At 35.1% G+C, this 27,025-nt stretch overlaps 1 protein-coding gene across 5 annotated transcripts in view; it reads right to left on the bottom strand.

Annotated features, from left to right (window-relative positions):
* The window catches only part of LOC149799150 (ankyrin repeat and MYND domain-containing protein 1-like), an 87,033-nt gene that overhangs the window by 45,507 nt on the left and 14,501 nt on the right, over positions 1-27,025 (bottom strand). For all 5 annotated transcript variants that reach the window (XM_089958277.1, XM_089958276.1, XM_089958275.1 and 2 more), the window contains exons 4-8: positions 16,372-16,518; positions 13,884-14,561; positions 9,944-10,629; positions 5,388-5,559; positions 2,165-2,305 (exon numbers count right to left, since the gene is read on the bottom strand). In XM_089958277.1, the coding sequence (XP_089814403.1) occupies positions 2,165-2,305; positions 5,388-5,559; positions 9,944-10,629; positions 13,884-14,561; positions 16,372-16,518 (1,824 nt within the window). The remainder of the gene's footprint in view (positions 1-2,164; positions 2,306-5,387; positions 5,560-9,943; positions 10,630-13,883; positions 14,562-16,371; positions 16,519-27,025) is intronic.

Below are 27,025 nucleotides of genomic sequence, written 5' to 3' on the forward strand. Positions count from 1 at the left end.
CTTCATCACCCAAGCCAATTTCAGGGTTTAAGCAATTATCTGGCTTAAATTGCTGTCTAGAAACAAAAGACATATTAATGCCTCACAAATCCACCAATTATAATCAAAGAGTGTGTGTGTGTGTGTGCGTGCGTGTGTGATTTGGATTTTCAACTCAGCTTCAACGCTTTTTCAGTTATATTACTATGATGTCTGCAGTGTGTCAGTTTATAGTGATGTCTAGCATTACATCTAGTCACATTATCCTGATGCCAGGCTGACCACTCCTGACACATAATCAAAGGGAGAAACTGAAGCAACCGCACAAACAAACTCAATAGTGGAATAAATAGTGTGTTGAAATTACAACTTGTGTTAAACTGAAACACAAAACTAAACTGGATCAATGATATTTAAATTAATCTTTATTCAGCATTTTCATTTACGTTATGGCAATTCAATACTGACTATATGATGGTTAATTGCTTAATCTATTTTTAAATACAGCTGATTATGAAAAGGATTGTTGTACTGAGTGGTTCTGAGTGGCAGCATTATACTGATAGGTTTTACAGAGAGGGACCACTGTATGACCATACCCATGTTATATGAGGCAGTGTTATACTGAGGGTTATGAAGTCATGTTATAGTTAGGGTTATGAGGCAGTATTATACCTAGGGGTTATGAGGAAGTGTTATACTGAGGGGTTATGAGGCCGTGTTATAATGATAGTTATTAGGCAGTGTTACACTGAGGGATTATGATGCACTGTTATACTGAGGAGTTATGAGGCAATGTTATACTGAGGGGTTATGAGGCAGTGTTATACAGAGGGGTTATGAGACAGTGTGATCCTGAGAGGTTATGAGAGGCAGTGTTACACAGAGGAGCTGTGTGCTACAAAGTTATGCTGAGGGGATATATATATATATATATATATATATATATATATATATATATATATATATATATATATATATATATGCAGCTTGATGTTACATAACAGATGGGCATTTTTATTCTGTCTTATGCCTCACATCTGCAGGGGTGTTTACTGAGTTGATAATGCGGCCATATTCCAATGATATATATCTGAAAATCATACAAAATTGCCCCATTCTCACTCTCTTTGTAACAAAAACGTATGATTTCTAGTTGTCAAATAATCTGGCCTCTCAGCCTCAGTTTAGAACAGTTTACAAAGATTCTTAGCAAAATTCTGTAATATTCCACTTAAACTCTGGATTTCTAACACTGTTCTCCCTCTTGGTAAGGTTTCATTGATGCTGAAGAAGTAAGAGAGACATTCTTGTAGGAGTTTGGTCAAAACAAATATAAATCAAGAATACAGTAGAATTTCTGGATTCTCAATGATCAAAGTCTGGAAAATTAAAGAGAAACACTGGTCAGATCTGAATCAACACCCAATGATTTGGCAAGTGACTGAAAAGTTCACTCCACCACATCTTTTTTCACTCACCCTTTTCTGGCTGGGCGACTGAATTTTCAACTCTTTGATGCCTGTAATGCTGACTTTATTACCAATGTAATCCCCTCTAATATCTTTAATACCAATGTTATCCACTCTAATATCTTTATCACCAATGTAATCCATTCTAATATCTTTATTACCAATGTAATCCACTCTAATATCTTTATTACCAATGTAATCCACTCTAATATCTTTATTACCAATGTAATCCACTCTAATATCTTTATTACCAATGTAATCCACTCTAATATCTTCATTACCAATGAAATCCATTCTAATATCTTTATTACCAATGTAATCCACTCTAATATCTTTATTATCGCCTTGATTTCTTATTTCAATCAGCTATGTAAGATTTTGTTACAAAGAAACTGAATAGGATCCACAATTCTTGCTGGTCAAAGGCAAGTGTAGTTCCAATGCAGCAGCACCAGAAGGAACTACTTAACAACAACAACTCCAAAAGGAACCACTGAGCAACAAACAACACCTCCATAACATGTCAATCAGATCTTTTGCACTATATTGAGTAAAATATATTTCAATACAATCTGCAGTATTGGTATATGCTGGCTACATTATACGGGGTGATATTTTTAATGCTGAAGTATTATCACTTTTCAGTTAAATGAAATACTGCAAAAAAACATTAACTCTGCAATTTAGTAACATTGTAATATTTAGTAACTTACCAGCATTGTATTGAGGAAAGAATCATCTGGAGTTGCCCTCACATCTGGATTTGCAAGTGCATTTAAGAGCAGCTCAGTGATTTGTACCCCCTCCTCACCTGGTAGTGCACAAGCAATATGGAGTGGAGCAAGACTGCCTTTCTGTAAGACATATATGTGTACACATGAACAATGTTGAATTTTACACATCTGTCAGTATAAGCTTGAACTAGATTACTGTAAATGCCACATTATACTCCTAGCCTATGTTTAAAAGCCCTATGTGTATGCACTAGTAGGGCATGATTGGTATTATATACTTGGTCTATTATTAAAAGCCCTGTGTGTAGGCACTAGTAGGGCACGATTGACATTATATACCTGGTCTATAATTAATAGCCCTGTGTGAAGGCACTAGGAGGGTGTGATTGACATTATATGCCTGGTCTATAATTATTAGCCCTGTATGTAGGCACTAGGAGGGCATGACTGACATTACATGCCTAATCTATAATTATTAGCCCCATGTGTAGGCACAGGTAGGGCATGACTGACATTACACACCTGGTCTATAATTAATAGCCCTGTGTGTAGGCACTAGAAAGCATTATTGACATTATACACCTGGTCTATCATTAATCCCCCTGTGTGTAGGCACTAGGAGGGCATGATTGACATTATATGCCTGGTATATAATTAATAGCCCTGTGTGTAGGCACTAGGAGGGCATGATTGACATTATATGCCTGGTCTATCATTAACAGCCCTGTGTGTAGGCACTAGGAGGGCATGACTGACATTATACACCTGGTCTATAATTAATAGTCCTAGGTGTAGGCACTATTAGGGCATGATTGATATTATAGGCCTGGTCTATAATTAATAGCCCTGTGTGTAGGCACTAGGAGGGCATGATTGACATTATACACCTGGTCTATAATTAATAGCCTTGTGTGTAGGCACTAGTAGGGCATGATTGACATTATATACATGGTCTATAATTAATAGCCCTGTGTGTAGACACTAGGAGGGCATGATTGACATTATATGCCTGGTCTATAACTAATAGCCTTGTGTGTAGGCACTAGGAGGGCATGATTGACATTATACGCCTGGTCTATAATTAATAGCCCTGTGTGTTGGCACTAAGAGGGCATGACTGACAATATACGCCTGGTCTATAATTAATTACCCTGTGCGTAGGCACTAGGAGGGCATGATTGACATTATACACCTGGTCTATTAATAGCCCTGTGTGTAGCCACTATTAGGGCATGATTGACATTATACTCCTTGTCTATAATAAATCACCTTGTGTTTAGGCACTAGGAGGGCATGATTGACATTATATGCCTGGTCTATAATTATTAGCCCTGTGTGTAGGTACTAGTAGGGCATGATTGATATTATACGCCTGGTCGATAACTAATAGCCCTGTGTGTAGGCACTAGGAGGGCATGACTGACATTATACACCTGGTCTATAATTATTAGCCCTGTGTGTAGGTGCTTGTAGGGCATGGTTGATTCTGGAGATTAGTGATCAGCAAGATTCAATGATGTGCACCTTTGGACAAGATAAACAGTCCTTAACAAAACTTAATGTGCATAATCAAGAGTTCATGGATGTCACTCGTTTAAATTTTGGGGTGTTGCTAAATTCTCTGCAATCAAAAATATTTTTAAACTCAGGTAGACGTAACAGAAACTTTACACATTATTTCAGCTTTTTAATGGTGGTCATCTTTCTAATAAGGTAACATTTTAAATGCATAAAGGTAACATTTTAAATGCATACACTGTCGCTTGAATGTTTCATGTCTGCCAAGTTAGTAGTATGTTAGTATTAAATTACAGGATCAATTTTTTAAACTGAACAATTTTCTTAATATTACTATCAAATATATTTCCCCACAGTACATTCCAGCAGTCAAACTGAGGCTAAATGTAGCCTTTGTAAAAAGATATACACATAGGGATCTTCCAATATTTGTAATGTACTGGCAGACAAGGGTTACAGTATTTGTAATTACAGTTATAATTTCCTATTATAAGCTAGTACTTTATAAAAAGCCCATTCTCTACTGATACAAAATCCATAAAAAGTTTACATTATACAATAATAACCAACCCCATCTTTCTGAACGAGTAACAAAACAGGACCCATGAAAGAAAATGTATTTAAGATCATTTCCAACAGTCCTTCCTGGCAAAGAAAGTGCATGTGAAAAATAAAATTCCCATCATATAAGATAAGTGAATAAATCATAATTCAATCAATTTTCTGCCACAACTAAAACATACAATCAAATTACCTTGTTAAAATAAAGAGGAATGTAGATATTTGTAATGCCCTATGTGATATTTATATTCCTGTTTTATAACAAGCATAATCAGCTGGGAAAATGGTGAACACCTTTTCTTTAAATCCTGAACCATATGCAAAAGTGTTAAATTTTAGAGTGAAACCTTAAGTGGCACATTGCTGTATGTGCATGAAGATAAATCTGTACCAACATTTTTTCCTTCAAGATCCTATTAAAAAAAACCTGCTACAACTATACCTAGTTATAATGTCATAGTTACAGTCAATAATCAATGACAACATTTTGTACTGAAATGCTATATAATGAGAACAGTGTTATGAACCAAACTGCGATAGAGCAGTAACAAAATTTAGTACCTAACCATGGTACATCAGGAATAATTTGTCGAAGTTATAATACTAAGTGCTTGATGTTGTTTTCTTTCAATTCATACTGTGATACATTTGACAAACCAATTAAAAAACTATGGTCTAATTTTAGTTAATCCTTGTTATCTGGATTTATGTTGTAACAAATGAAAGCTGTATTATTTTCAACGCAGTTCAGAGTGCAAACATAATACTCCATTTTAGTCAACAGAATAACAAATTCAAAACTGTCACTACTTATTTGCTCCATCATATCTGCATACTACACTCTATGTATCAATTCAGATTGAGGAAACAAACATTGCATACATTTTTTAAAGCTTGGCTAAGACGGAAAATAATCAAATGCTATACTTGTAATTATCTGAAACTGGAATACACTCACCTTTATTTCTTTGGAACCAACAGGCAGAAAACTTGCTGAAATTAAGCTAGTAACCATGAGGAATCTATATGAAATTACACTAAACATTTATTGAATTAATCTTGTGCCAAAATTCTAATCTGCACTAAACATTGGAATATGGTAGAATTAATTGTCGTACAATACCTCTTTCTGAAGAGTGATAGCTGTCGAAGCACCCTTCATCAAAAGTGTCTTGACCATTTCCACATCAGCAGCTTTGATAGCAAAGAACAGAATAGGCATGGGGACTCCTGAAGCATTAGGATCAGCTCCTCGTTTCAACAGGAGGTCCAGTGTATTCTTCATCTTCTCCTGTCTAAAATATAGATACATTTACTAAATACAAACAAAGATGGCCCATGTGGGTCTGACATTGCTAACCTGCTTAAATAACTTAACAGCTGATCATTTTCACTAAGCAGGAATATGCAGTATCCTAAGAACTCAATCCCATCTCCCAAACTTTCTATCCTGCTGATTTAACTGTTCTACTAAAGTCTAATAAAATTACTTTTCAAAGATCAAGGAATAATTACTTTTCATGGTCTCTTGCTCATAACCAATTCAATTAAGATTCTGACAGTATAAACTTATTTACCCCGTTTTAATGAATGAGTAATATGGTCTCTACATCTAGAAAGGTGACAAACTCAGCCAATCAGATACAAGATCATCTCATTAATATGCAAAGATCTTGCCTATTACAGAACCTGTCTAGTACAATGATGATATAAGCTTATTTACCAGTTTGGAACAAAATCTAACATAAATTTGTCTCCGAAGTGATAGCAAGCTCAACCAGTCACTTATAGGATTAACTCATACATATGCAAAGATCTTGCTTTAATCAAATTCATCCAACATCATCAAGATAACAAGTCTGATTGTCATAAATGCATTAGCATTTAATGGCATGTCAGCACAATAACGACTGTATGGTGCCCATTAAAAGTCATGTTATATATATGTAAATATAAATGTTGTTGTTGTTGTTGTTGTTGTGGAATTTAATGCCATTTTTCAGCACACAATAGGCTATACATGGCGGCCAGTATTAATGGTGGAGGAAGAACCCGGGAAAACCCTGGAAAGAACCACTGATCCATGAGAAGTTACTGGCAAGCTTTCTCACATACCCACATTGGCAGAATCTGAGACTTGAACCCACGCAGACAGAGGTGAAATGGCAGTGATCCATAACAGAGAGTGCTTTAGACCACTCAGCCACTCGGGGCACCGTAAAGAGAAATAACTTCACTTCCAAATACATGTAACAATGAAGTACTACAAGAAAAAGGATGAAGGGCAAACAGTACTTAATGATAAGAGATGAAGATGCAAAAGATGTTAAGATTTCTGTCAAATGAATATAAAATAAAATATAAAGATATATACATAACAGCCTTAAAATGTAGTCTGACTGTTTATCTTAACAACAAAAATCATTCTCCAAAATGCAGATACAAGACCATGCCATTAATATGCATGACTTACTCTTAATTATACTCAACTAAAATCTTGATAATACAAGCTGATTTACAATGTTTGATGAAAATCCTATCAAAATAAAGTCTCTAGAATGGTAGAAATGAATTGAATGCAAGATATGCATAGGTCTTATTCATAATAAAACTCATCCAACATCCTGATGATACAAGCCTATTGTTTGATCAAGAATGGGTCTGAAATAACATCTCTTGATTGGTTATTAGCTCAGCTAATCAGACATAAGATTATCTCATTAATATACATAGGTTTCACTCCTAATAAAACCCACTGAAAAACTTCATGATAGAAGTCTATTTACAAAGTTTGATACAAATCTGACCAGTAAATTAAAAGTTCAGTCAATCTGATGAAATATCTACAACTTAACAGCCATGGGGAACACAAAATGTTCACAGGGCCATGTCCAAAGCTCACTTGGCTTTATGGCCAGTGGAGCTAGCAGACAACACACAATGGCTGAAGGGCCACAGCCAAAGTACATTTGGCCTCATGGTCAGGATAGCTAGCAGACAACACACAATGGCTGAAAGGCCACATCCAAGGCTCACCTAGTCTTATAGGCAGATGACCTTACAGACAACAGGATGGCTAAAGGGCCAAATCCAAAGTTGACTTCGCCTTACAGTGCACTAAAAATGAAATTTCATATCATCAGTCAATTTTCCAGACAAAGTGTCTTGCATTTATTCAATATTAAAATCTGCCAACTACAGACCTGAACTTTTTTCTATAATCTTGCATGTCACTAAACACAAATTGCGTTTTTCTATAATAATCTTGCATGTCACTAAACACAAATTGTGTTTTTCTATAATCTTGCATGTCACTAAACACGAATTGCGTTTTTCTATAATCTTGCATGTCACTAAACGCAAATTGTGTTTTTCTACAATCTTGCATGTCACTAAACACAAATTGTGTTTTAATATAATCTTGCATGTCACTAAACACGAATTGCGTTTTTCTATAATCTTGCATGTCACTAAACACAAATTGTGTTTTTCCATAATCTTGCATGTCACTAAATACAAATTGTGTTTTTCTACAATCCTGCATGTCACTAAACACAAATTATGTTTTTCCATAATCTTGCATGTCACTAATTACAAATTGTGTTTTTCTATAATCTTGCATGTCACTAAATACAAATTGTGTTTTTCTATAATCTTGCATGTCACTAAACACAAATTGTATTTTTCTATAATCTTGCATGTCACTAAACACGAATTGTGTTTTTCTATAATCTTGCATGTCACTAAACACAAATTATGTTTTTCTATAATAATCTTGCATGTCACTAAACACAAGTTATGTTTTTCTATAATCTTGCATGTCACTAAATATAAATTGTGTTTTTCTATAATCTTGCATGTCACTAAACACAAATTGTGTTTTTCTATAATCTTGCATGTCACTAAACACGAACTGCGTTTTTCTATAATCTTGCATGTCACTAAATACAAATTGTGTTTTTCTATAATCTTGCATGTCACTAAACACAAATTGTGTTTTTCTATAATCTTGCATGTCACTAAACACAAATTATGTTTTTCCATAATCTTGCATGTCACTAAATACAAATTGTGTTTTTCTATAATCTTGCATGTTACTAAACACACATTGCGTTTTTCTATAATCTTGCATGTCACTAAACACAAATTGCGTTTTTCTATAATCTTGCATGTCACTAAACATGAATTACATTTTTCTATAATCTTGCATGTCACTAAACACGAATTGCGTTCTTCTACAATCTTGCATGTCACTAAACACAAATTGTGTTTTTTTATAATCTTGCATGTCACTAAATACAAATTGTGTTTTTCCATAATCTTGCATGTCAATGAACAAATTGCATTTTTCTATAATCTTGCATGTCACTAAACACGAATTGCGTTTTTCTACAATCTTGCATGTCACTAAACACAAAATGTGTTTTTCTATAATCTTGCATGTCACTAAATACAAATTGTGTTTTTCTAAAGTCTGTCCAACAATACACTCACCAACCTTTTTTCCACTCATAAAAATGGCTTGATTTAAAATTATCGTATTTGGAATTTCAATGCATTATTGATATGGCAGTTATTTACACCTCTGAGTTTCTTTATTTGATTTCCATTATGATAATGAATGATCAGAAACCACTGGATGTGGATGGATTGAAGTGCTTGAGTTTCCCTAATATCAAAGATCTGGGTACACATAAGTCAATGCCTTTAGGATCAATAACAATACATTTCAAACAAATCATTGTAAAAGTGGACTTCACCTTCAAATGTAACTTTAGACTTCATGGACTGTAATTCCACATCCACTAATTTAAGGAACGCAAAATTACACATACTTTAATTTAACAAATGAGTACTATACACTAAAAGGTATTCAAAGATTCAGTATTGCAATGTAATCTTAAGGGTACAATAGTGCAGCTGATGGTGAATTTTTTTTGTAAACATGTTGGGACATTTATGTATACCAACTGATTAAATACTATATAAAAAGCAATTCTGGAGTAATATCAAGTACGTAGATGTTCTCATTATGAAATACGAGCTCTCTGAAATCTGCATACATAGAGTAACGAATCTATTGTCTCCATATTGAAATCCCGCTCGGCAGTGAACGGCAGATCCCGAAAGAATAACATACATAATTCCAGTGACCAAAATTTGCATAAATATATGCCATATTGTAAACACTGAAGTTGGTGACATAAAACACAACCACACTATGAGACCGTGCAAAATGTCAACAACGGTGAGTATGAACTTCTTCTGATCTCGTTCTTTTCTCCTTATCCTTTTCCTTTCTAAGTTTAATTTTGAGAGGAAACATTGAAATGTATGTATAACTACGTTTATAGTTATATTTGAAAGTTTTTGTGGTACGAGAATGATTTATATTGACATGCTTTGTATAGTATTGCAAAAACCCACAGGTACTCTATTTCTGGCCTAATACTTACTCTATTTCGAGGTATATCACTGTTCTGTGCGTTCCATTCCAAGACATTTTTTGTCCATTAATATACCACCAAATTGTAACTGATATGTAATTATACAAATGACTGCCGCAACATTTTGTTTAGTTTACATTTTGAGCAGAAAAAGATAAAGTGAACTCATGCTGTAAATTATATAAAAATCATATAAAGATCTGAGACTGGATTGGGAATTTAAGAAACTTACTCGGATTTTATGACAGCTAAATGTCTGACTCTTCCAAGTTCAGCACTGTCCTTTGCCCTCTGACCTCCAACAACTTTTTCATTTGTACTCAGCTGTGTCGCACAGCGCTCAATTAAATGCTCACTCACTTCAATCTTGAAATATTTGAGGCTTAAGTTAGATTCAAATTCTTCGTCTTTATCTGTTTTTCCTGGAGGTAAATCATCTTGCAAGTCCAAACCCGAATCTTTCTCCTGATCATGAATCTGTTCATTCTCTGAATTAGCATTTATTTTCACTTGCTGTTTTGGCATTGAGTGTTTACAGTCAGCAGGTTTCACATCACTATTCAAACTAGAAGAATTTTCTTCCTGTTGATCTGATAACTTATTTTTCAGATTTTCACCTATCTCAGTTCCAGATTTTGATTTACTCTGTGGAACATTTTGCATGGTTTTTCTACCACCAATTTGTTTAGTTTTACTGAGAATTCCTTTTGGAGGTTGACTAGACTTGTTGCTCTGTTGTGGAGCCTTTGGCTGTTTTGGCTTGGTGAGATACTTTTCTGCAATATTATACCTAAAACTCTCTATTGGGTAATAGAAAATACTCCCTGCTGACAATGCTGAGCACCCCTCATCGCTGAGCTTGTTCACGTCTGCTCCATGGTTGAGAAGACTGTTGATCACATTGGTGTGCCAATTTACCTATTAGAAGAGAGATTGAAAACATCTATTTTATTTGAATTATACAGAAAAAACTTACTGTACTTCCCAGTGCCAACTTATAACTCAGTGCTATTATCATCAGGGGTCTTTCTAGATGTTTAAGGAGCCGCTTATTCCTTGCTCACAGTCCACGAAAGTTTAGACAGGAACAATTTATAGTACATGTAAAGCAAAACTAATCGGGACTTCAGAAATTCACCCATTAAAGAAATTTAGTTTAAAATAGTAATATGCAAAAAGAATTCATGTTTTCCAATCAAATATAAATTATTATTGTTTTCTTTTTAACTTTCAACTTTTGTGACAAAATCAACAAGAAAAAAGGGTAAGGTAGACAAGCAATCACCTCCAGTTACTACAGCCATTCTTTGTTTATTACAAAGTTCTAATAGATTGGCAGACAATACAATGTGATGTGAAACTGTTCACCTTTATGGGATACAAACAGCTTAACCATTATCAAATGTGTCAAAATAACACTGTTCATGAAAAAATACAAAAATATCTCCAGTGATTAAAACTCATCAGTGATCAGCTGTGACTAACCAGTCATCAGTATCTAAATTTCAGCCAACTCCCATTATTATTTATTAGGGTCCATACTTGAAAATCATTACCAAAATGGGTCTTCATCCTCCTTTTCTAACTAATTTTTGATTATTTTATTAGATTTTGCATGTAATAACCAAACATAAAATCAGTAATCCTTGTTTAAAAACTGAATTTCATTTTAAAAAATCTGGAATCTGAATCAGCATCTTCAGCCTTCCAAACTTTATCTCTGCATAATATATTATTTCTATGTTTGAATTACTTTTTAATTTGCAAAAGCAGTTAAATCTTTTCCATATTTTAAATTTATTGTGCTACAGATAATTACGATATTGTACTTGCTTGTAAGTCAAGCCCAACAACAAACTATAGCCCCATATATGCTGTCACATAATGCACTAACAGATCTAGGTCTATGCAGCTTTTTTCTAGGAGTAATCATTAAAAACAAACAACACAGACCCTGATCTGCTGACATACTGTGCAATGCCAGATCAAGGTTCATGTTATTTTGTAGTATGAATCAACTTATAAACAATTATATATGGTAATGGGGTTACAATCTGATGATGCGACAGGAAAAGCCAGTCCAAATTAGGAATAACTCCTCTAATCCTATAATATTATATTTTAAAACCCTCAACACTGAATCTTTTGGTTCCATAACTTTTCCAGTAATTGGAAGCAAAACATTTCTGCTTACAATATTCAATACTGTGGAATTAATCAGCACATATACCCAGCTCTCCACTTTTCACGTGTAAAATTCATGAATTTAATTGCGTACATGTTTCAACAATTATCTGAAAAATTCAATGCAATGAAGATATTTAAGACTTTTGCACAGAGTAGTCTTTACTAAAGCATACATTGTGTACATAAAGTGATAAGGATAGGAGTTTTTGTGATGTAATAAATAATTATTTCTTGTCTCTTTTATTAGGATTGCATCATATCATGCAATGAATTAAATGGTCTTTACCAGTAAGAGTACCCTGATTTTGACAGAAAATTCAAGTTACTATATGTAATAAATCTACATTGTAGCATGCTGAAATGTGTCCACATCGAATATTACAGTGGTAATAATCGTAAGTTAAAGATAGGTCCAATCAATTTGGTAAATTCTACATTTACCAATTTTCAAGTTGTCTATAAATCAAAATAAAATAATTACATGTAAAATTTCATGATTCCCTCAACTAATGTGCCATAACTGCTGAGTAAAACTGTACAATTTAAAATTATCTGAGGCTGGGATATATTCATAGATTACCTCCCTGGAACCAGAAGCACTCTTTATAAAAATTTATGCTACATTATTAGTAAGTGATTCATGCAAGAATATACACATATTAAGCATGAATATAAGAATATGAAAAGTGATCCGAATATGAAGAGTGTACATGTGTGTGATTTGGATTTTTAAAGTAGCTTTATATTTTTTTTAGTCATATCATTATGATGTCTGCAGTGTGGCAGTTTATAGTGATGTCTAGCACTAGGGCATCATGCCACAGACATGCTGAGCACCTAGCGAGGCAACTGTTAGTACCATTTTTATAAGTCTTTGATATAACTCAGTCAGGCTTTGAACCTTCCACCTCCTGCATCTGAGGCAGACATTATGGCCACTGGAGCGATCAATAAGAAGAGTAAGTGATCCATGCATGTATATATGCATACGAAGAGTGTAATATTTGTTCACAGTCAATAAAACTGGCAACAGAAGCATATGAATTAATTTGTTGCTGAGGTAAGGATTCTAACCTAAGAATCAATCATGCTGATGCTAATCACGTTTAATGAAATAGACATGCAGTACTGTATACTCTATAAAAAATGTGTTTCCATAGCTTAGTTCACTTGTCAATATTACATGAATATTACATATTAAATTGTGCATGATCCTAGCTCTATAACATTCTTTGAAATTTAATTTTACAGTTTTCACCAATGAAACATTTAAAATTAGTACCAATGCAGACTTTGGAAGCTTAAGACCTAAAAACAAGGATATCCTATTTATACTGCCTTTACTAATTTCTGCCTCTTTTTTATTTCATCTGGACCATATATCTTTACACATGGATATCCACCTCAATGCCTTTATTGGCTTCTCCTTCTCTACACCTCATCTGGCCTATCTATCATAAGACTGGGATATCCAATTCAATGCCTTCTGCCTCATCTAATCTGGCCTAAACATCATAAAACCAGGATATACATTTCAATGCCTTTAATGTACCATCATTTCTTCATCCCATCTGGCCTATAAATCATAAATGACTGATATTCATTTTATTGCCTTTAATGTTTTCTGCCTCTTCTTCATCTCAGAATATGGAATCCACTTCAGTGTTTTTCTTGTCTTCATCCTTTTCTTCATCTCTTTTGCCAATACATAACAAAATTTTACTCAAGACTTTGGACATGTAAAGCATACTCAAAATGTACAATGATGGCGTTTGATTGTTTCATAATGTACAATGATGGCTTTTGATTGGTTCATAATGTACAATGATGGCTTTTGATTGGTTCATAATGTACAATGATGGTTTTTGATTGGTTCATAATGTTTAAGAGCAAGATTTAGAGTTAAGTAATGCTCAATGATGATATAGCATGAATACTAAAGTTTATTCAATACACTTGGGTACATAGTTAGGAGACATACTTACAGTGGCCCCTATAAGGGCAGTGTGACCATTTTTATCTGCTACATCCGGACTAACTTTTCCTGACGTCAACAGGTCCTCTACTCGGTTGATATCCCCTAAAGTGGCAGCCAGTATAAGTTCCTCTGACGCTAGTTCAAGAGGGCCCTTGTCCTTGAAACCACTCCGATTTCCATTTAATATATCTTCTACACTAAAGGAAAACATTTTCCTACTATATCGATGTTTGTGAAAATGCTTCTGCATTTGAATCATAGAAGGAGTCTTGTTCCATGCAACAACTTTTTCTTTTTCATCTTTATCTCCTTCAGACAAAGTCTCGCCAAAAAATGCTTTCTCGAATGCTTCCTTATTTAGAGCCAAGCTTCTTGGATCCAACGAGACATTAAAAATTTCAGTTACTTTCTCTGTAACTTTGGTATCTGGGTCAGAATAAAAAATTCCAGACTCACTAGTTACATCCTCCACATTTGTGGAATTACATTCTTCATCTCCATTAATATACATTATGTGTTCTTTAGGATTATACTCAAACTCTTTATGGTCTGTTAAAGAAAATGCATCATTGACAGGGCTGCAAATTTTGACCAGTTTCTCTCCATGCCAGAGTCCCACATCCTGTCTATTGTCGGTGTATGTCATAATTCCAGGTCCCTCCCTCTCATCTTCTTTGTACAGACCCTGAAAACATAAATGCAGATCTAAAGGTAATGCTGCCCAATTTGAAACAATATCATATCAGACGCTTTCCTGATACTCCTCCCCAATGAACTGTGCCCCCCCCCCCCACCAACCATGGGTCTTAATCCCGAATCAATGACTGGATAAAGTTTTGACACAACTTTTTATAAAGTCACTGTCATGGAAATTTAGTGATGTATATACCTATGTACAAGTGTCATGGAAATTTAGTACAGGATATACCCACAAACAAGTTAGATCAAGCTGCAAAAATGGACAGACCCAAATCGGCTGTTGCATAATATGACTAAGTTTATTAGGAGTAATAGTAATAACAAGCATATACCCTGATCTGCAGGCAGTGGCAGATCACAGTCTATAATGTTTGCACTTGGATATGACTTATACACAAGTATATATGGTACACTTGACCTCTTGAACCCTAATCCTCCCAGGCCCCCAGGTGAGACAGGCAAAAATAATAATCCCTTTAAACATTATTACCTAATGTTGAACTACATGTACTGGGTAATTACCAAGTAAATAAATTTCAACCAGCTTTTAAAGTACAGATAGAGTAATACAAGACAGACAGACAGATTATGGAAGAACAACACTCCTGAGGGTCTAAGCATAAAAATAAAGCTTGGGAATAAAAATGTATCTGAAATATATCCGCTGCTATTTTGTATTTCCCATCTTTATTTGATGAAATGTCTTGTGACTTAGTCATAAAGTTTTGGTTTTCATATAAAAATTAAATTTACTTTTGCTTTACAACAGGTAGAAAAGATATAATCCCCATATTTATTGCTCTACCTGTGATGATGTCACCACAGCTTTAGTAAACACAATGAAACAATCCTGTGACCGCTCCGGTGGCCTAGTGGTAGAGCGTCCACCTGGGATACGGGAAGTCACGGGTTTGAACCATGGCCGAGTCATACCAAAGACTTTTAAAAATGGTACTAACAGCTGCCTTGCTTGGCGCTCAGCATTAAGAGGTTAGTGTTAGGACTGGTCAGCCTAGTGTCAGAATAATGTGACTGGGTGGGACATCATGCTAAATGTCTGTGGCATGATGCCCCAGTGCTAAACATCACTATAAACTGTCACACTGTAGCTATCGACGTGATATGACTGAAAAATTGTTAAAGTTACATTAAAAATCTAAATCACACACATTGTTACTATGTGAGACTAATAAAGTGCCAAATCTGATAACAATTTATGCATGGAAAAAGAAGACAAACCCCAGTGTACAGCTCTTAAGAATTTATCTCAAAAAGCTGAACAGTAACCCTGACCTTTGACACTTCATCACCAAGGCTGCTCCATGTACAGAAGCAGGTTCAAAAGTCTTAGTTACTGACATGTGATGTTTCTTGTTTTTCCTTAAAGTTGACCTCCTTCTGACCTCCTTATCAGTAATAACAAGTTTTTACAATACTTGATGACAACTCATCCACAGCAATAGTAAGTAGTACTGCTAAACACATAAACATGAACCACTGACTACCTACCTAACATTAAAACAACTGCTCCCCATGACCTTGATCTGCCTGCATTGGGATAAAACCTCTAGGGATGCATCTTCCTGCAGATGGATTGTGGGCAGATTCTGATGATGATCCACACATGCAATTAGATGATGTTGCCCTTTAAAAAAAAAAGCTTCTCCCAAAACATCAATACAGGAGAGATGAACAGACAGTAGACGGACAGACTGATGGACATTGTGACAGCTGTGTCTCTCCTTTTATGACATTCTTTGCAGACAAGACACAAAAAAAGAGAAACAAGATTTTACCTCAAAAATATTCCCACTGGCAAATCTAAAGACCCCAAAGCCTTCTTTCCTATCCATGTAAAATGTTCCTTCAAACGTAGACCCATCAAACCACATATACAGACACCGGCCATGACGACGATCTCGGAAAAAATCACCTTGGCATGACTGTAACATATAAAAAATGCAAATTAATAAACAGCGAATGTAGAACAAAGTTTTCCTGCAACAGTATACAATTATTGACATTTATTGCCTGTTTGATGTGAATACATCCTCGCAAGTATTACGTAATTAAATATAGTTTCATCCCCACCCCCAACTACATTTTAAAAGCAGCAATAGAAAACCCATCACTATTTAACCTGATGTGCTAAAACTGATCATAAAGAGAAAAGACTGGGATATACTCTCAATTTGAGGGAGAGATCCACTACATTAAATGTTGTTATCTCTTTGGGCATTGTGTTGCAAATATCGATCCTGGAGGGAATAAAAAAACATGCCTGTGCTCGGTTGTGCTAAAAAGCAGTTACAGAATGAGGAGACAGTAGTTTTTGATTACTGAAATGCTGTTCTCATAATGTCCTCCAAGGCAGAATGGCTTTCTCTTCATGGATTTTTAGTGTCATAAAAGAAAGGTATTTATTGGTAAGGGAATGCATGTTTGTTTTGATAGTAGTGATAATCTACCATGAGACAGTTGAAACTGAAATAACAACGGGGCCCTTGTGAGGAAGGAAAAGATGTTTCCTACTTTTCCTTCTCTCTTCTCAAGACTGAGACACAGAGCCCAATCAGGACATGAATCTCCATAGGTAGTGGAACTACTGAAGTTTTTGTTAAATATCCTGGTGACAAAGAGGTACCAACAACAAGCAAATTTTCTCTGTTCAGAAATTTGAAAAATGTCCATTAACATGACATCACTGAAACAGACACTTGTTTTGCACATGGACATGTGAGATGCATCTTCATATCAAATCAAAATCATTTTTCAGCAAGAAAAAAGAGAAAGGTACTCAACAGTCATGGGTTATTTATTACTGCAATTAAATGTTGATTTCAGATTATACAAATATTTATTAAAAACAGAAAAGTGATATTTACTGACAGAGGTTATCATTTTGCTGGGGGTGGGTATGTGAGAAAGCTTGCCAGTAGCTTCTCGAGGGTCGGTGGTTCTTTCCAGGGTTTTCCCGGATTCTTCCTCCACCATTAATTCTGGCCGCCATGTATAGCCTATCGAGTGCTGAAAAATGGTGTTAAGCCCAACAACAACAACAACAACAACATTTTGCTGGGGTTGATAAATCTTGTATTAACAATAAATAAAGGCCTGTTATACATATTGTTTTATTATGACTAATAATGTGATCTATTTTTCCCATTCTAATGATATTGAGAAAACACCCAATGAAGTCTGAAGTACATACACAAAAACTGCAGAGCAAAACTTCAAGTAAGATTTAAGTTCATGATATAAGATTGTAATATAAATTCAAAAAGAGGGAATCATAATGAGAATGTAAGCAGGAAACATGTTCGTCAAACAAAGATGCCTCACCATAGTGCCTGGGGCACAAGGTATGACAGTCAGATTGATAGATATACAAGGGGAACACTATATACGCCCATATCAATGTAATGACATGACATGTCCCTGTCACTATCATGGTGGGGCACAAGGTGTGACTGACAGCTGGACAGACAAGGATAACACTATATGCCCCAACCAATATCATGGTCAGACACAAGGTATGGCTCACAGATAAAGAGACAAGTGTAACACTACATGTCATTACAACTGACATGGTGAGGCACAAAATATGACTGACAGATAGACAATGGTAATATGACTGACAGATATATAGACAAGGATAACACTATATGCCCCAACCAATATCATGGTCAGACATAAGGTATGGTTCACAGATAAAGAGACAAGTGTAACACTACATGTCATTACAACTGACATGGTGAGGCACAAAATATGACTGACAGATAGACAGACAATGGTAATATGACTGACAGATAGATAGACAAGGATAACACTATATGCCCCAACCAATATCATGGTCAGACACAAGGTATGGCTCACAGATAAAGAGACAAGTGTAACACTATATGTCATTACAACTGACATGGTGAGGCACAAAATATGACTGAGAGATAGACAGACAAGGGTAACACTATATGCCCCTTTAACCACTCATTGTAGGGCACAAGATGTGACTCAAAGACAGAAAGAAAAAAGGTAACACTATATGCCTCTATCACTATCATGGTGGGGCACAAGGTATGACGGATAGACGGACAGACAAGGGTAACAATTTATACCCCTATCACTATCATTCTGGGACACAAGGTACGACCAATAAATGGACAGACAAGGGTAGCACTATATGCCCCTACCACTGTCATTGTAGGGCACACGATGTGACTGACAGATGGAAAGAAGAAAGGTAACACTATATGCCCATATCACTATCAGGATGGTGCACAATGTATGATGGACAGATTGACAGACAAGGGTAATACTTTATGCCCCTATCATTAATATTCTGGGACACAAGGTATGGCTGACAGATGGATAGACAATGGTAACACTATATGCCCCTACCACTGTCATGGTGGGGAGCTAAAAGGTAAAGAATGATTAACAGGAATTGTTCAGAATTTCTTCTTTTTCTCTGATACTTTTCACTGTCAGAACAATCATTATAAATAAAGGCAAGAATAGATAAACAGACGGATGGAATGACTGACAGGCACACTGATGGACACAGAAAAAGTAAGTCACTAATAAGTGAGGTGTGATGTATTATAACTCAATTGGAGCTTTGTCATTAGTAATGTTATGTATATTTAATCTGCATTGTTTGTTTGTTAGTTTTTAAAAAAATATTTTATTTCATTATATACTATTGATAATATAACATTGTATGTTGGACTTGTCCTTGTCCAAAATCAAGTTCATTTTCTACCTGACCTGAATCATTGATTTTGGTTTTGTACTAAACGTGTTTATCTCCAGAACTTTTGAAAGAAATTCTCTATGAATTGCCATGTCTACGTGTCATTTACTACACATTTTATATTATAATTTTAGCAATTGACTTTTAATAATAACTAAGAGTTTATTTTGTAAACATTTTGAACATTCCAGAAGGAAACTTTCCATTAAGTAATATTTTCTTTAAAGAAAATGCTAATGTAACCCGAGGTTGGGTAAAGAACTATATAATTTAGTTTTTCTAGAAATTATTCATTCATGCTATAAGATCTTGAGGCAGAACTGACTGTATTATTGTTGTGTCCAGAAATTAATTTGGGCTGGAATTTTATCTATTCATATTATTTAATTCAAGTGATTCTTTTCTGGAATTATGAAATGCTCTTCAAAAAAAACATTTTTGGAAATAGGGACTTGAATTTATAGTGAAATTTCATATAAGGACTTAATTCTTGTATTGTATTAATGTGATCCAAAAAAACACTGTTGGTACATTGCCACAACATGGGCTACCACAGGTACATCAACACTTTCAGCATTGGATTTAAGTTGGGTTTCCACTAATGTTTATTCAGAACTTTAATCATTTGGACTTGTGTCTGTAATTCTAGAATTATCTGGGATTTAAATTGCAATACCATAAGTTCCTTTTTTCTGCATTTTCACTTTGCATTCTAGGAAAATAAATTATTTGTTAAATTTTACAAAGCTTGTTGCTTCTCACTCTATTACTTATTTTAAGGCCATAGAGTCATAACAGTAGTCTAGTCTCTGACATTACCTTGACTATGCCATCACACTTGGAACGATATAAACTGTTAAAAGAACCTTTGCAATATCATAGCACCCATTCATGTGCATACTACAGGAATGGTAGTTTCTCACAATCTGACCAATTAGAAAAAAGAAAACAGAAAAGCCCTATAAAAAAAATAACTGATGCTGATGACCTGGACAAAATTTGATGACGTTTTGTTATAAAACCATGTTCAGTTTTCAATTTTACAATGATCAACTATTATGAGATTTTCTAAACTATTATTATAATTTAACTCATTCATTTTCTTCTTAACGGACTGCTCCAGTGGCCTAGTGGTTAGAGCGACTGCCTCAGATGTGGGAGGTCGTGGGTTCGATCCCTGGCTGAGTCATACCAAAGACTTACAAAAATGGTATTAACAGCTGCCTCGCTTGGCGCTCAAGAGGTTAGTGTTAGGACTGGTCAGCCTGGTGTCAGAATAATGTGACTGGGTGGGACATTAAGCTACATGTCTGCAGCATCATGCCCCAGTGCTTGACATCACTATAAAATGCCACACTGCAGACATCGTAGCAATATGACTGAAAAATTGTTAAAGCTATGTTAAAAATCCAAATGACACAGATCTTCTAAACAAGTTTATGACTCATCATCATCATCATCATCATCACCTAGCTTGATCTGTGAATATATCCAATTGGAAGAGAGATTAATTTGCTTGTATGTTTTCAAGCACAACAATCAAGAACTATATACAGCATATATTATGCTATTGTTTGATACAAGTCGATTGGCGTATGGAAATTTTAATTGATTTTAAACCAAACTTGTTTCTTTACATGTATTTTGTTACCAAAAAAAGAGAAATTCTTCTGAATCATAAAATGTAACCTGTGAAAAAAATACATTTTACAGGCTCTGAATGATAAAGCTGTGCTGTCAGTTAAATGTAGTGTGTTTAATTCCAGCTTTCACATTGTTCAAATGTATGTATACTGCAAACAATATACCATTGCTGGCAAGATATATTGTCAATAAAATTAATCCTTATAACCAAAAGTTTAACCTATGGCTTAATTTGATATAAAAAAGCAAATAAACATTATAATGGCTGCAAGCCAATCCTACCTTTCCAACCTCAGAGTTTTTCAAGCACTACAAACCTTATGTACACTGAATACACAATGGTGCCTTTGTAAATCCCTTTTATAATGTACATGTGTTTTATCACCAGGTACCTGTACTGACAGGCTATCTCAAACAGGGAAAAGTCTGTAAGCTGAACATAATGTCTAGTGGTAGCATAAAACTTTGATTTGTAGGGGTAATTGAAACCAATTAACTTCAAAACCATGCTTTCACCTATGGAGATACTGAACTCAAATACTGATTGATTTTATCTGGCAGGGGCAAAGTCATGCTACAACACGGATGTGCAACAACACGATGTAAGCAAACATATCTATTTTACTTAGTAGGTAGGCAGATAGGTAGTTTAATAGCACATCAGCACAATCCTGGCTATATGTACTGTAGAGCACACGTTCAGCCATTCAAAAAAGGTACATAAAACAAAAGATAATTGCAATATCAAATACAGAGTCAAAATGTTTATACTTACAGTTCAAAGTTACCTATAGGCAGACTTTTTGTTTATTCATTAGCATAACATATCACAACTATATTTAATCAAATTTATTTACCTTGGACAATAAATCCCATCCTAGTCCCATACTAAGTATGAATGTTTAGGAAATAATTATATTTTATGAAAATCAAATGAAAAGATGTTCAAGTTCAATCGGATTAAAATGAGACTGTGTTGAAATTATGACAACAATCTAGGCATTGGAGCAAAGACCTACATTCTCAAAGTTTCAGTGCAGCTACTGTTCGCACCTAGCCAGTTCCACAGCATATTACTGGTTGTCATTCCACTGAGATCATTAATAAGTTTAACTGATTGCCAGTTGGTGATAGTTCAATAAATATCACTTCTATGACAGTCAACCACCATGGAAGCTATATTTCCAACTGTCAAAATATGTAATATATATCCAAGAAAATAAAGACTCATGTCAAAATGATTTTTGGTTTAAAATAAAATAAAAAAAGATCTTTTTGTGTTTTTGTATTAAAAATGCAATAAAATATCTCCTTATAAGAACAGGCCCATAATCTTCCTGACACTGTCCTTAACTGTTATCCACACCTGGGTGAAGAGATGGTCAGCACCATGTTCAATCCGATGTAATCTTCATGACACATTTAGCAGAGTTAACTGCAACAACACAACCTTTCAATTACTGGTAATATAATAGTTATACAACTTGTACAGCTCACAAATCCTTCATCATTTTCAAGCTGACACTCTCTGTCGGCATGGGTTCAAGTCCAGGATTCGGCCAATGTGGGTATGTGAGAAAGCTTGCCAGTAGCTTCTCGTGGGTCGGTGGTTAATCTTACTGGGTTTTTCCTAGGTTCTTCCTCCACCATTAATACTGGCTGCCATGCATAGCCTATCATGTGCTGAAAAATGGTGTTAAACCCAACAACAACAACAACAACAAGCTGACACTGTTAAGCCTCAAATTTCTTTTCCTCTCACAAAAATGCTGAGTCAGCTAAAAACATGTATAGCGTATGTGAGAAACACTTCTATAGGACATGTACCATGTGCCATACAGACCCTTTTAGAATGATCCCATTCATACATGTAATACTCTCAACTCAACCTGAACAGCATGGACCAAGTTCTATTATCATATCACATGTATGCAGATGTGGGTCGATGCCATTCACAAAAAATCATGATTTGGGTGAATAGCACAGACTAACTTGAAATGTCAGCACATTATGCTATTCACATGAAATGAGGAGATGAGCTAATAACACAATCTAAACTGAGCTGTCAGCATGTTACAGTATGCTGTTCACAAAAATCTTGAATATAGTGAATGGCACAATCTAATAAAAGCTCTCAAGACACTAGCTGTCCACAAGAAATCATGAGTAGGCAAACAGCAAAACAGAACCCGGCCTGGCTATTGACAGATTATACTGTTCACATGAAATCAGGAGTAAGGCAAAGCCACATTCAAACCTAAGCTACTGACACATTACGATGTTCACATGAAATCATGAGTAGGGCAAAAAGCACATTCAAACCCGAGCTAATGACACACTATGTTGTTCACATGAAATCAAGAGTAAGGAAAATAGCACATTCAAACCCGGGCTATTTACACATTATACTGTTTACATGAAATCAGAAGTAAGGAAAATAGCACATTCAAACATGAGCTATTGAGATGATGTTCACATGAAATCATGAGTAGGGCAAATAGCACATTCAAACCCGAACTACTGACACATTATGCTGTTCACACGAAATCATGATTAAGGCAAATTGCACATTGAAACCAGAGCTACTGACTCATGCTGTTCACACGAACTCAGGAGAAAAGCAAACTGCAAATTGAAACCTGAGATACTGACACATTATGCTGTTCAAATGATTCCTCATGAGTAAGGCAAATTCATTCAAACCAGAGCTACTGACACATGTTGTTCACACCAAAACTAAGTTATTGACACATCAGTCTAACCCAAGTAGTCAACAGATTATGTTGTTCACATAAAATTATGAGTAGGGCAAATAGTACAATCTAATCCAAACTGTTGATACATTATGCTGTTCACAAGAAATTATAAGTTGGGCAAAATAGCACAATCTAACTCAAACTGTTGATACATTATGCTGTTCACACAAAATCATTAATAGTGTGAATATCACAGCCTAACCCAAGATGTCGGCACAATAAAATGTTCTTACAGAATCATGAGTTGTGCAAATAGAATGGTCAAATCACAGGTGTGGCAAAATTATGGCACTGTCTTACCCAAGTTGCCAGTACATCACGAGTAGGACAAAAAGCACAGTCTACCAGAGCTGTAAGCACATCATGAGTTGGACAAAAATCACATTCTAACCTAAGCTGTCAGCACATCTGGAGCAAGACAGTCTAACTCTAACTGTCAACACATTGTGAGTAGGACAGCCTAACCTGTACTGTAAGCACATTATGCAATAGCTGGTCTGGGTCTATACTCTTGGAAGTTGGGCTTATTATACGCATATATATATCTAACACCTGGTTCCTCTATTTAAGTAAGGAAAACAACATGCAATGTATTAGTGTTATTTTGTTGCCTTCATAATTTTCTACTTCTTAATTCTGGCACATAATTAAAACTCATAAATAATATTTTGGATAAAGACAGATTATGTACTTTATTTTTAAAAAAATCATAATGTGGTTTCTTGTCATTAAATGCCCCTCACTACAGGGCTACCACCTCTTGTATTGCAGGTATTCTCATCAAACCCATTAAATTGGTTATATTCATTTTATTGTTGCCCCTTAATGTATAATCTCTTTCAATTTTGGGTAATGGGAACCTATTTTCAATTTTGGGCAATGGGAACATAATTAAATTTTGGGCAATGGAACATATTTTCAAGTGGTTTCACATACATGTACTTATAAACAATTTATTTTTAAAAAATTAATTTTGGCACTGTTATAACATAACCTTCAGGTGCAAATATTTCCTCATTATATGGTGGCCTCATTTCAATGCAAGCCACTATCATGGGTCCCAGAAACTGAGTTATATAGAGGGAAGACACTGACTGTGTAGATTAAATTAAAACAAAATGAAACTTTTATTTTAGGTAATTTGACAGATCAAACAATTTCTTCTAGTCAGAGTATAGGAATTAATAACAAACTTGGTAATGGATAAACGAACCTTTACTTTACTTGTTCAAAGAGGAACCTCTGCTGAGAGGAATAAGAGAGTCCCTCTTTGTCAAGACTGCTATTTATTTAGCAAGAAAAAATCAATAAAAAAACAAATTAACACTGTGCATAATCTAGGCTGTGGATTGATATATGGGTGGATTGACTAACATGCACACAGTGCATACAGTAAACAGTGATCTGATATAATAATGATTGCATACAGCATCCAGGGTGGATTGACTAACATGCACACAGTGCATACAGTAAATAGTGATCTGATATAATAATGACTGCATACAGCATCCAGGGTGGATTGATTAACATGCACACAGTGCATACAGTAAACAGTGATTTGATATAATAATGATTGCATACAGCATCCAGGGTGGATTGACTAACATGCACACAGTGCATACAGTAAACAGTGATCTGATATAATAATGATTCCATACAGCATCCAGGGTGGATTGATTAACATGCACACAGTGCATACAGTAAACAGTGATCTGATATAATAATGATTGCATACAGCATCCAGGGTGGATTGATTAACATGCACACAGTGCATACAGTAAACAGTGATCTGATATAATAATGATTGCATACAGCATCCAGGGTGGATTGATTAACATGCATACAGTGCATACAGTAAACAGTGATCCGATATAATAATGATTGCATACAGCTTCCAGGGTGGATTGATTAACATGCACACAGTGCATACAGTAAAGATTGATCTGATATAATAATGATTGCATACAGCATCCAGGGTGGATTGATTAACATGCACACAGTGCATACAGTAAAGATTGATCTGACATAATAATGATTGCATATAGCAGAGACTCTGATCTAAAACTTCACACAGATGTGACCCAGACCTGACACTGCAATCAGTGTAGACCCAAGTCTAACACTGCATACAATAAAGACCCACATCTGACACTGCAATCAGCTAATTAAGCTACATATCTGACATTGCAATAAGCAGCGAGACTCAGATCAATCTTTACTTGAGAAAATAAATCACATTCCTATCGATTTCATGCAGGTATATCTCGATGAAAGTTCGTTCAAGTTTGCTAGGCCAGCTAGTAAGTGGCTATCCCATGCCAACACCAAATGGTGTCGGCGAATTCCAACTTTTTAATAGGGAACAGACCTGACCCTACACTCCAACACAAATATCCAAATAAAAAAAATGGGGTGACAAGGGTCAGAGGAAACTCGGACTAATGTCAACGTGATAGTCCCGTGATACAACAAAACTCCAGAAGTTGTTCTTGGAATCTATAAATATGGAGAATTTTGTGTTCTTTCGTTTTTTGTATCTTTATTACAACCAGTATATGACTTTCCTTTAATATTTATTTTTCTCTACAACATTTGAAAATGTGGGTTGTTTGATTTGTGTACTCATGCGACTAGCAATGCAAATCGCGAGTACCAGGTCACATTTCATTAACTCCGATTTTAATACCCACAATTTCTGAGAAAAAAAACTTAATTTTCATATCCATTTCATGCATGTATCACTCGATCTAACAATGTTTAAAGTTTGCTAGGCCATCCTGTAAGCGGTTACACTTTGCCACCATGGTGTTTGCCTCTTGTGATGCTAGTGTGGTTTTCATAGCTTCAACGTAAAGAAAGATATGAATACTGAGCTGACTTTGAAAATAAAAGTCTGCTAGAAGAATCTAATCCACTGAGCATTTGGACTGACTTAGCATATATGTTTATTGCAAGCACCCAAATGATACATACTGCACCCTCTGAATATTCTGGTTAAAACTTGATAAATTTAACTCATGATCGATTTAGTTACGACTCAAGTACATGATTGTTTCGGGCGTCAAGTGGAGACAGAAAATTTCCGTGTTTTTCCCGACTTTCATCAATATTTGCAAAATTCCAGGTCTTTTCCTGGTCGGGAAAAACATTATCATTTCTCCCGACTTTTTCCCGATTTCCCAGTAGCATGGGAACCCTGTATTTACAATTTCATAGTGTACTAGATAATGCAGTTACTGTGTGCCAAGAATTTAATTGCAATATCACTACCGTTGTCTGATATCATCACAAGTATAT

Source organism: Sinohyriopsis cumingii, chromosome 5, assembly GCF_028554795.1.
Source record: "Sinohyriopsis cumingii isolate HCF-2022 chromosome 5, ASM2855479v2, whole genome shotgun sequence".
NCBI lineage: Eukaryota > Metazoa > Mollusca > Bivalvia > Unionida > Unionidae > Sinohyriopsis > Sinohyriopsis cumingii.